This window comes from Crinia signifera, chromosome 5 (genome assembly GCF_055691185.1).
Source record: "Crinia signifera chromosome 5, ASM5569118v1, whole genome shotgun sequence".
Taxonomy (NCBI): domain Eukaryota; kingdom Metazoa; phylum Chordata; class Amphibia; order Anura; family Myobatrachidae; genus Crinia; species Crinia signifera.
The window spans coordinates 148,515,551-148,530,579 of record NC_139221.1 but is presented as its reverse complement, the minus strand read 5'-3'; the positions used below and the strand labels follow the sequence as shown (position 1 = coordinate 148,530,579).

Below are 15,029 nucleotides of genomic sequence, written 5' to 3'. Positions count from 1 at the left end.
AGGCAGCAGCGGAACAATAGCCCCTGCAGATCCCGGCGCACACACTTTACTCAGCGCCTCCCACGGGCTATTGTTATGCCAATGCCTCTAACATGTAAACTGACTTTGTGCTAATTGATCTCTATGTTTTAGCGCTATCCATACTTTAACACATGGGCATTAGCATTAAAACATGATCTCTAGTTTAATATAGGTCTATTAAAGATGTATTACAATTATAGTATTGGTGTTTATTGTATTCTGAAAGCAAAGCAAACAATGAAGATCATTGCTTTCATGTTTAGACTACCCATATAAACAATAATGTAACACAGTGGTTCCCAACCCTGGTCCTCAAGTACCCCCAACAGTGCATGTTTTGCAGGTCTCCACACAGAATCACAAGTGCTATAATTAGCTCCACCTGTGGATCTTTTTAAATGTGCCTGAATAATGAGTGCACCTGCCGGGTGACCTGGAAAACGTGCACTGTTGGGGGTACTTGAGGACCAGGGTTGGGAACCACTGATGTAGCAGATGCAGTGCCTAACATGGTTATGGTTGCATGTATGTGTTTTCTTATTAATGTTGCTGTATCAAAAAGGAATGACTAGGGGACACAAGTTGAAATACAAAATAACAAGCACATGATGTTTACTGTATAAAAACAGATTTATGGATGTCATACACAAAACAGATCTGGTGGTTCCGACCCAACCACTGAATGGCCCAAACCGTTTTATTTGTCATTACACATCCACATATCTGAGAGGTCTGTCATCTGTGACCCAGCCCATCAGCTGCCAGTTTAGATACAAAACATCAGAACAGCTATGATCACTGTAGACATCCCCCATGCGATAAAGCAAGAAAACACGTATATTAAATGAAAAACACCCAATAAACAGTCATATGTTCCAAAATAAAAAAACTGAATAAAAAAATAATTCAACTGCTAAGTATTTGTTTCTTAATTATTTTACTTTTATTACTGTTGCACCATTTATACAATTACATATATTTTCAAAGCATCCATTTACATCTTCCTTTTTTTTGGTTTCTTTTTTAATTTTGCATTTTTTATTTATTTTTTATTTTTTTATTAGTTACTTGCTTTCCAATGAGTGTTGTGTTGGTGTCTGTGACATAGAATGGAAGAAAAACTGGAACTGCAAATCAACGCAGACTTTTTTTATTATTATTTCCACTGACCAATAAACAGAACTACAGGTGCACCCAACCACAGACATGCATTAATTCATCATGAGAAATCTAGGTAGACTAAGTAGAATGAGAATGTTGTTACTTCCAAAATATCTGGAGAGGAATAAGAGACAGCTAACGTGGGTTCGGTTGGAAACGTTTGGCCATTATTTAATGCATTTAAAAAAAAATAAACTGACTGCAAATGAAAAGAAAAATTAATAAAGATATTTGATTGCCTTGGCACAAGCCCTATGGGCAAATTCAGAAAACATTTCTCCTGCAATCTTATTGCAGAAGGGGAACAAAACTGTATTACTGTGTCTGGACTTTACATTTTGCAGCTGCTGCTTTGATGTAAAAAATAAAAAATGCTCACAAACATCTATATTTAAAGTTTTCTTGTTTCATTTATCTATTAATTAACAGAGTTTGTGGAATGTATATATTTTACATTTTCTCCCCCACAAAAATACTATTTGGATTTTTATATTGTTTCTGGCCATTACATGTACTTATTTCAAATCTAAATCAAGTTTGTTAGTATAGCTGAAAAAAAAATATATAATCAAAAACAAATAAAACATCATTGCAGGTTGTTTTAAGTGGTTATTTCAAACAGGCTGTCCATCTTACTCTTGAACTGCTACGGTTTGATCAGAATTAGCTGCTGGGATGTCAGCAGCTTTAACTTCATCAGCTGGTCCTGCAGGCTCTGAGGCCTTAGAAGAAGAACTAGATGCTTCAGGTTCTGGTGACTTCACGGAAGATGGAGCAGCCTCATTGCTAGGTTTTGAGTCTGAGGCTGGAGCGGTCTCCGTTTTGACCTCTGGTGCAGAGGGAGCCTCAGTCTTTTGCACTTCCCCATCCTCTTTGCTCTTTTCATCTACTTTACTTGGCGCTGGTGCTTCTGATGGCTGGGAAGCTTTTGCCTCGGTGGTAGGCTCAGAGACTTTAGATCCTTCACTATTAGCGGCTGGAGCAGGAGATGCAACAGTTGGTTCCTCTTGCTTAGATACAGGAGGTTCAGCACTCTGAGGTTCCACCTTGGCATCAGAGCAAGCCTCGGTCTTCTCAGGTTCTGTTTTTTGTACTGCATCCTTAGTGGTCTCCTTATCCCCTTCTTTGACCTCAGATTTGTTCTCAGCAGGCTGGGCCTCTTTATCGTTTTTCTCATCTTTATTTTCTTTTGCATCTGAATTTTCTACAACAGGTTGGGTCTCCTCAGTTTTAGTGGCTGCTTCTTCTTCTGTATTGGCTTCATCTGCCTTTTTGTCCTTATCTTTTGATTTGTCATCATTAACATTGTACCCCTTCTTCTTCTTGCTCAACTTTCCTCCCATGGTTAAAGCCCTGGAAAAAAGGAACACACAAGGTCACCGATGCATCAGAACACACCAGAATTTAGAACTTGCATAAAATACATAATTATCATCTTGACATCAACATGTGCGGTGAGTAAAATTCCAACAAAAATACAGTCTGTGCTCTTTAGTACTTATTCAAATACAATGACAATAATAATGAATACAGAATCTAGTAAATATTTTGAAAGGCAACTCTATTTTTTGTGAAATGAACTACTAATTAGTTGCCAGATTTCATTCTATGGTCCAGTTTATTTCTATACCTTACGCTGTTAGATTATATCATATTTGCGAAAGCTTTAACTAAAATGTAAGTTATGCTTTAACAATGTACCCATAATTGCTGACATAAGACTAACTACATATCACAAATAAAACTAGAATCCCAGATGTATACAAAAAAAATGCATAAATGTATCAGTTATCCAGTCGATTTTTGCCTTTATATTTTTCCAATTAATTATGCACTATTGCACCCAGAAGCAAATTAATGTCAAAGTTTTACAATGTCCATTTTATTCTAAGTCATCAATTATCAAATTTCCCAAGCTAAAAAAAAAAAAAATGCTAAATATATCATGATATATGGAAAATACATCAAAAAAGTATTCTAAATAAATATATTCATACTTAAAAAATAAAAAAAAAAGTGTCCCCATTCTGCCACGCAAAAACACTAAAGCAGTCTTCTACAAAATCCAGGGCTGACTAACTGTCACATTCAATAAGTGACTAAACACAATTTTTTAATATCAAGTGACAGGTAAGTTCAAGCATTATAATCCCGATTTCACTACCGCAAGGGTTACTCTTGCATAAGAACAGATGTAAAAAAAAAAAAAAAAAATGAAGTAATTCATAGGTTTACAACTATAATAACAAAAGTTACTTTCTATTTGAGTAGTACCAGCTGAAAGTCTGAGAGGGCACACACGGTGAGAGGTCTACAACTTTTCTTTTCGATTTTGCTTATAGAAGCAAAAAACTAACTGAAATGGAATGCACATCAAATGATTTTAGCAGCATGCGATGCAGATTCGATCCCAATGCATATTCATGTTTAGTGGAAATCTAAAAGAAAAATAGGCTTGTAGAAACTGAATTGAAATCAAATTCCATGTGTACCCACTATCAGGGGGAGTATTCATTCTGGGATTTCGACTGTTGGAACGTCAGTCGGAATATATATTTATTTTGAGATATGGCATAGGTCTCCATGGAGAACAGGAAGACTGGAGCCTGCGCAGGAAAACAACCCACACTGCTCACCCCCGCACCTGCAACTCAACTACCCCCTGTATCCGTGCGCCACCCACCCCACCGCCAAGCACTCACACCCATCCCACCCTCACTCACCAAATGCACCCCCACTGACAACACCACTGCACCTGCACCATCCACAGTACACCCCCATCCACTCTATACTAACATATATTATTTTTTTCAGGGGCAACGTCACAGCAACTTTAGGCGTCTGCACTGCAAGATTTGCACTCGCCCATCCCCACCCACAGTACACATGCATCCATCCCTCTCCCACCCACACCACCACTGCTCCCCCATCAGCTCCCGCATCTAACTAAAGTAGCAATGCAGCGCATCCTCCACAATATATGAACCATATTTCACATAATTAAAGGCGTTCACAGGTTAAGGGGGCGGAGCCCCTTACTATGGTATGAAGAGTGCCCGTAGGCCGTGATGAATCACCTAGGAAATAGATAGAAATATAGGTATGTGCACAGCACATATTAGGGGGTCCACATTCAAAGGGGTGTGCCTAGCACCACCTATTGGGTGTGTCTAACACCGCCCATTAAGTTTGTCTAACACCACCGATTGGTGGTCTTTTTTTAAAATGTATTGCTGGCATTGCTAGTGGCAGGGAGGTATTCCTAATGGTGTTCACACTATTAGGCGATGCCTGTGCACCCCTAACAATGTGCGCATACATACATATATACATATGTATGTATGTATGTATGTATGTGTGTATGTATGTATGTATGAGTGGCGTAGCAAGCGCCAGCGGGGTCTGAGGTGGGCGCCAGTGGGACAGGCAGTGTGGCATTGCGCTGCGCTCTGCAGTGCTCCGGGTTCCGTGACACTGACAGCCGCCGGCACCGTATAGGACAGGACACAATTGTGACTGGGAGGGGTAGTGGGCTAGGGGGCGCTGGGCACACAGCTGCTGGAGTAGAAGTAGGAGGATCCGGCTTCATCCACATCGCCGCCGGGTTCCTCCTCCTTATGTAGCTGTGCGGGTGACTTTATGACGCCGTCGCCGCCAGCACGCACGTCAGAGGGAGCAGCTGAAGAGCTACTTGGGAGGAAGAGATGGCCTGGGAAGATAGCACTGTAGCCACCACCAGGGCCGACCCATCGCTGCATCCGAGGAAGGTAAGAGCAGCAGCAGACAGCTTTAGAGAAACGGCCACCACACACCCACTCCAGCAGGTGGGTGCAGGTAAGAAGAGAAAGGGCAGCTGCTGGAGGGACACAGATGGGTTGAGCAGCTTGAGACACACATGTTGGGTGAGTTGCTGGAAGGACACAGTTGTGGTAAGCTAGAGAGATGAAGTAAAATGGTGCTGAAGAAACGCAGGGTGGGGTGAAGCTGCTAAAATGCAAGGGAAGGATGACACTTGTAAGACTCAGAGAACTTGGGCAAGAGATTTTGCATTCTGGAAGGGTGCTATGCTAATGTATGTGATATAAAAAAGGGGCATATGGGGGCTCTGAGCAAACATTAAAAAAAAAAAAAAAGAGTATGAGAAAACATTGAGGCATATTAAAGGGAATGAAGGGGCCATGAGGATAACATGTTGAAAGTATTGTCCTGAGAAAAGTCCATTTTTTTTCCATTTGAGAAAACATGTGCTTTTGCGATCCAGTCTGAATTAGGCCCTCTGCCCAGAGATCACACAGCACAGGAAGGTGCAAATGGTGAACAACTGCAGTAAATACTGTACAGCACCTGCTACTGGTGCAAGTGACAATGGATGTTTGGTGGCGAACTGTATGAAACAAGCTGCAGGATATATTCAGTCTGGATTTTAGATTCAGGTCAAGTAAATAGGTGATCACAGCAGATATACTGTATACAAAAGATTTCTGTCAGTGGTTTCTATGGACAAAATAAATGCAATCCACTACGCATAGGTGACAGGACCATGTTTATACTGGTTTTAAATAACTAGGTGATTCATCGCGCCCTACGGGCGCTCTTCACACCGTCGTAAGGGGCTGCGCTCCCTTAATTTGTGAACATTTGTATATGAGAAAGATGGTTAGAATTGTATGAAAGATGCCTGTATTGCAACTTGAGTTATAGGTGAAATGTGTTAAATAGAGATCATATGATGTGGAAGGGTGTGTGTATTGTTTTGTTTAATTAAAAAGCGGTTACAGAGTAAGATGTACATTGATAGTGTGGATGGTACAGTGACATTTGTGGGTGTGGGGGGGGGGGGCTGTGTGTGCATGTTGTTTAGGTGTGTGTGCAATAGTATAGTAGGGTGTTTCTGAGTCAGCGGCTCCCCACTGGCGGAGGTCACGACACAGGAAAACAGGAGGCTGGGTAGTGATAGGGGTGTGTGGGCATAAGGGGGACTAAAGAGGAGGGTGGGAGATACTGTGCAGCTTCTGCCAGTGGGTGAGGGTCCAGCATGGCAGTACAGGAGTACAGGATGGTGGCCCTTAGTCAGTGTCTCCTCCTACTGGGTGGGAGTTCGGGTGCATGAGAGCAGGAGGCTGGGCTATGAGGCATGATAGGGGCATGTGGGCAAAACAGCGTCAGCGACTCCCCAGTGGTGGAAGTTACGGTTCAGGAGAGGAGGAAGCTGGGTAGTGATAGGGGTGTGTGAGTATACGGGGGACTAAAGAGGGGCTTAGGGGTGCCGTGAATTGCGGGAGGGGCGGCGTGAATCAAGGGAGGGAGGGGGCGCAGGTGTCGGCGAATCACGGGAGAGGGCGGGGGTCCGCAAAGCGTGGGAGGGGGCGTGAATTGCGCGAGGGGGGGTTGCGAATCACGGGAGGTCCGTGAATTGCGGGAGGGGGGGGCACGGGGCGCGATGAATCACCTAGTTGGTTATATATTCTTCTAGAAGGATGGTAGGATCTTGCTGTCATTCAGAATGCATTTACATAAACAGTAATAGTAGCAGTAAAAGGTCTGACTTAAAACACCTACAGTAAAACAGAACAGGTGTTATATATTATACAAAGAATTGGTTGATGATGTGTAGGTTGACGTGCACATAGTTCATAGTTGTCACTGGAAAAAAATTGCTACAAGAAAAAAAATCAACACAGAAAGTTCAACACATGTAAATGTTGACAAAGTGTGGCACTTCATCGGTGTCCATGTCGACACATGAGAATGAATATGAAAACATTCAAAAAAAGAAAAATAAATCTTCAAAAACTCATGTCAACCTTTTTCATTGTCAACCATAGCCGTGCCAGTGTTTTGCATGTGCCATTTAATCCTGGGGTTGCCGTGAATCGCGCGCGGGGGTGGAGGGGGGGGGAGGAGGTGAGGGGTGTCCGCGATTCACGGGAGGAGGGGTCGTGGGTGGATGCCGTGAATTGCGGGGGGGGGGTTGTGGGTGCCGCGAATCGTGGGATGGGGGGGCTGCAGTGAATCGCGGGAGGGTGGGTCGCGGGGGCGGGGGGTTGCCGCAATGACAGGAGGGGGGGTCAGGGGCGGGGAAACGCGGTAGGGGGGGTCATGGGGGGCACCGTGAACCGCGGGAGGGGGGGCCCGGGGGGTTGCCGCGAATCGCAGGAGGGGGGTGTCACGGGGTGGGGCCGCGAATCGCGGGAGTCACCGGGGGTGCCGCGAATTGCGGGAGGTGTGCTGCAAATCGCGGGAGGGGGGGGGGGTCGCGGGGGGTGCCGCGAATCGCCACAAGAAAAAAAATCAACACAGAAAGGTCAACAAATGTAAATGTTTACATAAATGTGGCACTTCATTGGTGTCCATGTCGACACATGAGAATGAATATGAAAACATTGAAAAAGTGAAAAATAAATCTTGTCAACCTTTTTCATTGTCGACCATAGCCATGTCAGTGTTTTGCATGTGCCATTTAATCATGGGGATGCCCTGAATGGGGGGGGGGGGGGAGGTGCTCCACCCAGAGTTATAGCTCCAGACACACTTTGAGTGACAGATGTAGCCAAATATATAAGAGATGCCAAGTCTAGCTAAACGAGCTATATATCTATATCATGCACACGCACAAGATGTTTCCTAACCATTGTAGTCTCAGGTACAGGTTTCCAGGGACCGGCTTCATGGACCTGGTGCTAGACATGGTAATGTACCATTTGTTGTCTGTTATTGAAATTCAGGCTATTCATTTTTTTCTCTCAAATGCATTGCTGGCTTTGGTAAGCTGCTGCATGAATAGTTAATATTTTACATAGCTTTAATGATATATAATGAGGAAATACAGGTACATACAGGAGTGCTTGGCTAATGAACAGTAAAATGAGATGTGAAATATTTAATGAACATGGTCTACAGTCATTTATAGTATTGACAGAAAGCGCTGACCTTACTGTGAGATTGCCTGGCATTGCCATGTGATTCTGGCCTTATGAGCACTGTTGCAAAGTTAATGAGTAACTAGCTTTGAATCAACTATATTGTATTAGCCAGAAAATGTAGAATGTGTTAAGTCAAGTTTTAAATAACGACTCCAATAACCAGAGTCACAATGAAGCATGTGATTCATGTGATGGATTAGTTCCTGGACTTCAGTAAAACCACGGTGACTAGTTGGCAGTATGAAGACACAATCAGCAATTGTACAGGCATCTGTCCACAATAGCATGAGGCTTGGATTGTTGAGAAACAACTGAAAAGATCATAATCCTCTATGACACATGATTGAATAATCTCCTCTGCTAGAGGGGGGGGGGTTACAATTAAAATGAGTATAGTTTATGTCATAGCCTTACGTTGAATAAACGCCAAAGATACTGGAAACCAATGTTTGAAGAATAAAATGTTTCCCATTTTGTTATAGACTCTTACAATAAAATTCAGATTGGGGTATAGAAGGTAAAGAACAAATTAAAATGACCTTTGTATTTGTTTGAAAATCGATCCACTCAGGATAGGACTTCATACATTTTCTTACATTTCTTCAGGTACCTAAAAAGAATCCCCAGGTAAGTGTATCTGGCAGGCTCACTTAAAAGCTAATTAAATAGCCCCAGGGGGATCAAAATTGCCATTGCTGTGGTGTTTAAACACCACCCTATCTTGCATCCTTCACCTGTCGAGCAGTTTTGTGAAATTGCCAATTACTTTAGTGAACACTTTTGTACAAGATCCTTCCTTCCTAAAATGTGGCAGCTGCCTTGGTATTTCGGTTGGGCAAGAAGATTTGCTTGCAATTTAATTCCCCCTTCATCTTAAGTACAGTAACCTTATCGTCAAGAGTCATTGAAATTCTTAATGTCTACTGAGGCTAAAGGTTTTGTGCATGGGAGTGGGGTAGTTGCACCTATCTGCCAATGTGACAATGATTAATGGTGCTGAGCCAAGGCACACTGACTGCACAAGTGTGCAGTGCATTACTGGGAGTTGACCAAGTCCCATGAGACTTTGCTCAAGAGGGCAGAGGCTGAGAGGTTTGTCCTGAGCTCTGATTGGTGGAGCTCATCACATGCTTCTCAGGCCCATGGAGGACAGCAGCAGCCTTGTCATGGGAGGGTTTCTAATCCGAGGCAGCGCTGAGCCTGTGAGGTCTCCTACAGAGTGAGAAATACAGGCTTTTCATGTGGTATGTATGTACAGATGGGGCAGGCCTCTTCTTTGCTGGCGAATCGCCAGAATGTCAGCGCTGGCGATCCGCCAGCGGCCTGCCTCACCGTCTGACTAAGGCGCACGCGCATCTCAATCTCCGTCGGCGGGGCGACGGGAACCCTGTCCGTCTCCGCTTCAGGGAGATGGACAGGGTTAGGGGGGTGTGCGGGGAGGTGGTGGGGACCTCGGGTGACCGCCAACGAGCCGGCGGTGACCCAGGGGAAGCGCCGTCGGAAGGGGACACGCATGCCTCTCGTGCGCGCGCACCCCCTTCTCGCTATAGCGCTGGCGGAGGATGGCGGCTGGCGTCGCCATCGCCATCCCCTGCAAAGTTGGGACCTGCCCCATCTGTATGATAGAGATATAGAGCTTATATATTTTTATTTTTTAATTCCTCCCCCTGGCAGTTACCCATTGACCAAGTATACACTGCCTTTACTCTGTTTTGACATTGTAATATTCTCCCATGCAGTTCACGGCCAGTAATGACAAGTGGGAATGGGATGCCCTGTCTAAAGTGACCCGGGCCCCCCAAAGGCTTAATCCGGCCCTGTCTATGACAATGATTTTCAACCTCAATCCTCAATTATCCCTATAAATTCACATTTTCCAGGTCTCCACACAGAATCACAAATATAATAACATAGCCCCAACTGTGTATATATATATAAAAATATTAATAAATATCAGTTAATATTATGTATAAGTGGACCAACTTTACTACTGACAAAACATGTACATGGATACTCCCTGTTAACATTGTAGAAATGCAGGTTTTATCTGTAAAATCCAGAGAAGGTTTTTACATTAAAATAGTATGCATCTAAATCAGCATGCTTCTTATACATGCATCCAGGGCTGCCATCAGAAATTGTAGGGCCCAGGAGTGACCAAGTAGGCAGGCCAGCCCCCCCCCCCCCCCCTTCCCCCACAATGTCTGCCCTAACACTTGCAATATAGATGATGGATGATTACTCATTATAGAGTACCAACTTGGTTTTTTATGCAGTGTGAACGGCTCTGAACCAGTATATAGGACTCAGGCAGTAGCTATGAGAGCACAATGCATATGTAATGAGCCGATCATTACATATGTACATATGTAATGAGTGTAGTGCATATGTAATGAGCACCTCATTAATATGCACAGAGCTCATTACATATGCACTATGCTGTCTTATAGCTACTGGCTGTCCTGCTTTCACACTGCAAACCTGCTTAAGACCCGGTATTTATGTGCAGTGTGAAAGGGGTTTAAAACTGTAATATACAGTTTTAAATACAGTTTCAAAATACCGGGTCTCAAACGTTTAGGCAATGTGAAAGCAGCATGACATTGGTGGTAGTGTGGACGGTTCATTGGACAAACATTAGTGGCCAGTGGATGCTAAAACATTGGTGGGCAGTGTGGAGGACAAAATCATTGAAACATTAGTGGCATGTTGTATTAAGTGTGCATGTATGTATTCTTTAACCATGCATGCATACATACTAAAACATTGGTGCACAGTAGGGAGAACAAACTATTAGTAATATTACATGGCAAGGGGAATTAAAAAGTATTTAATATCATTGGTGACCAGTGGCCAAACTGAACTCACTTTAGACGGTGTTGAGCTTCGGCCCCAGCATCAGCGTGTGCCGCTGCTCCACTCTACCGCATATCTGGAGAGAGAGGTGGAGAGGCCGGGGAGTAGCTACATCCCAATATCATTAGGTTGTTCAGCGCAGCATACATACATGTGCCGAACAACATTAACGATATTGGAGGTGATTGACCTGCAAGTTCGGAAGCGCACATCATTAACAATATTAGGCATACACACTAGAAGACATTGGCCTCTTGCCTTAATTCTCAGCGTGCAGTACAAAGCCATCCATCTTTGCAGATTTTGCTTGTGCTCCCAATAGAGGTGAATATAGACGTCAAGACTGTCTGACTTATTTAATTCAATAGATTCAATTGTAATGTTCCCAGCAGGACATTAGCCCTGATGACATGGAATATCAAAACAAACTACTTGCTTATCTAATATAGACAGAGTGTTTTAATTGTGGTAAATGTTAAGGCCCTTCACAATGAAAGACCTTATGAAAAGCATACTGAATACAAAAAGAAAAAAAAAATCCATCCCCCTGCTTACTAAATATAATCGATCATATTCGGTATTTATAAATAGGAAATGAAAAAGCTGGCACTCAATTAAACTGTAATACATAGCCAGGCGCCTTCTATTAAACGGCCAACATGCACTGTAATAAAAAAAAGAAAGCACAAACATACTGTATACATAGTATACTGTATAATCACATACACAAATAGAAAACATTAACAAAAACATTAATATGGTTTTTAGGTTATCAAATTCAGTCTTTTGGGAATTTAATCACATTTCATGTTTTAATTATTCAGAAGTATGTCAATTTATTGTTCTAAATCCAGCTAGCTATAGTAAAGTGCAGTCTTATACATGGAATAGGTCTTGTCCACATGTTTAAACTAAAAGTCATGGAAAATTTTTATAATAATAAATCAATATTCATATATTATTAAATTGTTGTGAATGCTTCCCATGTTTCCAAAAAAATTAGGTACTTCTATTTGGCAATGAAAGCCCTTTTGGGGTAAAGTTTCTTCAATGACAAAAAGGAGTAGTGCTTTATCAGTGACTCACACCTAATGGCATCACAAAACACAAACCATGATCACCCTGACTGAATGCATCCCAATACACTGCAAAGGAACTCTGCCAAGAAACCATTACAAAATGTCTAATATGGTTGTTCATAGGGCCAGAGGCGTACTTAGATAATCGTAGGCCCCATAGCAAAAATTTGTAAGGGCCCCCTATTTCGTAAAGGATGGTGATAAATGTATTTAAAAAAAACATATTACTTAGACAGCAAAGATGGGCCCCCTTTATATCTGGGCCCCATAGCAGCTGCACCCCTTACACCTATGGTAGTTACGCCCTTGCATTTGGCACTATTCAGATGTGGTGTTCCATTTAACGGTACCTATAAATGCATGTGAGGTAGAAGCATATATCTATTATACAGGTTTTCAAACTCTGTCCTCAGGACCCCACACAGTGCATGTTTAGCAGGTCTCACAATCACAAGTGAAATAATTAGCTCCACCTTTGGATCTTTTATAAATATGTCAGTGAGCCAGGTGTCCTGGAAAACGTGAGCTGTGTGGGGTCCTGAGGACAGAGTTTGAGAATCACTTCTCTATATTATCCAAATTGCTAGGGACCAGGAATATTTTGGATAACGGATTATTCCGTATTTTAGAATAATTTTACATTTCAATGATGTATCTTAAATTTATGCTGTATAAAACACATCAACCACATGAAATTCACACAAATATATTTTTTGTGCATAAAACAAGGTTTCAAAACATAATACAACATTTGTGTACTACTGTATCTCAGGTACTGAATTTGAATGCCAAGCAATCATTGTCTTGCACATATAGTGCTAGTTACATATCATGCCCCCAGTAGTGCTGTTACAGATGTCCCCAGTCGGTTTTTAGCGATCATTTTTTTTTTTTCACTTTCTGGAATACATGGTTTTCGGAATAATTTGGATAATGGATATTTGGATAAGGGATACTCACCCTGTATTTATTTATTTATTTTAAATCCTTTCAATATAAAATCTTCTTTGGAGCACTAAGAGATAAAGAGCAGGCAGTTTTTAGTTATTCGATCACAGTAGATTACTCGCTTACCAGTGATCACCCATTTTACAGCAGCTTACTTTCTATGGTTTTATCCACACAGGCAATTGTTTATCCTGCATGGCCACATTTAATCGCATGGCAAGAATTTCAAGCTATTATTCATATCCTATGACTGTAATACGATGAGTAAATAATCAGTAATTCATGGTATTTTATTTAATGCTGTTCGGGGCAGGAAATGCTACTGTAATGAGATTTCAGAAAGATTCATCTCAGGCAATTAATCACTCAGAGTATCATAAAGCAGCATAGTGTTTTCCCAGCAATTAATCTCACTAATCAGCTGTGTACTAAAGGATTGTAGAGTGAAGCAACACTGCTATAACATTTCTATTATTTAAAAAATGTAATGGTTATGGTCTGCCTTTTAGTTTTTTTTTGCGGTGGGTAGAGGGCCATGGTACAGTATATTAGATTTACAGGTTGGCCGGTACAAAATCTAAACAAAAAATAAAATTAAGAGACACTGGGTAAAAGGTGCGTACACACGGGGGCAATATTGGCTGAAAGCGCTAGAAATATGGTCGCTGAGCGACCATATTGCCAGTGATTTGGAGAGCTGCTGGCGATAAATCGCCAGCTGCACGCTCCCGTGTGTACTCCCTAGGGATCGCCGTTCGCAGGACCATGCTCCCCCTCCCCCCCCGTGACAGCAGCAGTGTCTCCTTTTCATCGCTGATGAAAAGAAGACACTGAGCAATCATATGGCCCCGTGTGTACACACCATAAGTTTGACAGGACAAACTCCAACCAATTTATTTTTTTTTCAGTATTTTGGGTTAAATCTATGCATGTTAACATGTAAATCAACACCAGTAAAAGTATACCCTCACAGGCTCGCCATACTTCTAGACATTATCTACTGTAGTCATCATTCAGATACAGAGTAGAGAAGGGGGTTGTTAAGTGTCCAAACTAATTACTACAGGGCTGATGGAGAGCGGGAAATATCACATCACTGTCTGCATTGTGCATGCATTGGATCAAACATAGGCAAGTACAAGTGAAAGAGTTGTATACATTGAAGTCATATCACCACCTGTGAATGATGGGGCATAACTCTACTGTACATGAAACGGTCACAGTTCAGTGAGTGAAAGATGGAAATCTACGCTATGCCAGAGTTGGCTGGACGGAGGCGCTAAAGCAGGATTTATAAAGGGAGCGAGGAGGGCTTCCTTGACAAGCATTAGGTCGACATGCATTAATGTTGACATGACTGAAGGTCAACATGTGGTTATGTTGACAGGGTCATTAGGTCGACACAAGTATTAGGTCGACATGGGCTTTCGCTTTTTTTTCGAGCCGACAGGAGTTATTTCATGCCCTAATATCATCTAGGCTGTGGTGGAGGATTAAAATCGTGCTACAGTATACCGTACATCACATTCCAAGGAACAGTTTGGGAAAGAAAGGTCTACAAGGAAATATACAATCAAAACTCCAAAATAGTTATATATTGTTTATAGATCTGTATTTATCTCTGTAATGAAAACGTTTGTTTTCCTTTTTTTTTTTCATTAAGTTGAAGATTACAGGGTTTTACCAAGCTATTGTATTTTCTCCCTCAAGCATATATGTCTTAACAATATGAACCATTGTTTACGCAGCAACCAGAATGGGCCAAAGAACTAAAAAACAGCAATGCAATCTACAAACGACTGTATATAATAAGTATAATCAATAAAATGTACAAATGTGTTTGTCAGCCTGTCTTCTTCCTGTAAAACAGAGCATTGATCAAGTGTTGTTCCATAAATACTGTGGTGTGACACTGTACATTCCTTAAATGGTATATAACGCCATAAAGCGCATTTTAGCAGCTGGAGCACGGTGGCTCCTGTGCAACACACTAGCCATGCTCGCTGTAACTGAAAGCTTTATGTTCACTGCTTGAAAACCA

General features: G+C 42.1%; 1 protein-coding gene across 1 annotated transcript in view; it reads right to left on the bottom strand.

Moving 5' to 3' along the window:
- Nucleotides 1-1,155: 1,155 nt before the first annotated feature.
- BASP1 (brain abundant membrane attached signal protein 1) overlaps nucleotides 1,156-15,029 on the bottom strand; it is a 90,911-nt gene continuing 77,037 nt past the window's right edge. The window contains exon 2 of the mRNA XM_083188112.1: nucleotides 1,156-2,535. Coding sequence (XP_083044238.1) covers nucleotides 1,815-2,525 — 711 coding nt within the window. The 5' untranslated portion in view covers nucleotides 2,526-2,535 and the 3' untranslated portion in view covers nucleotides 1,156-1,814. The remainder of the gene's footprint in view (nucleotides 2,536-15,029) is intronic.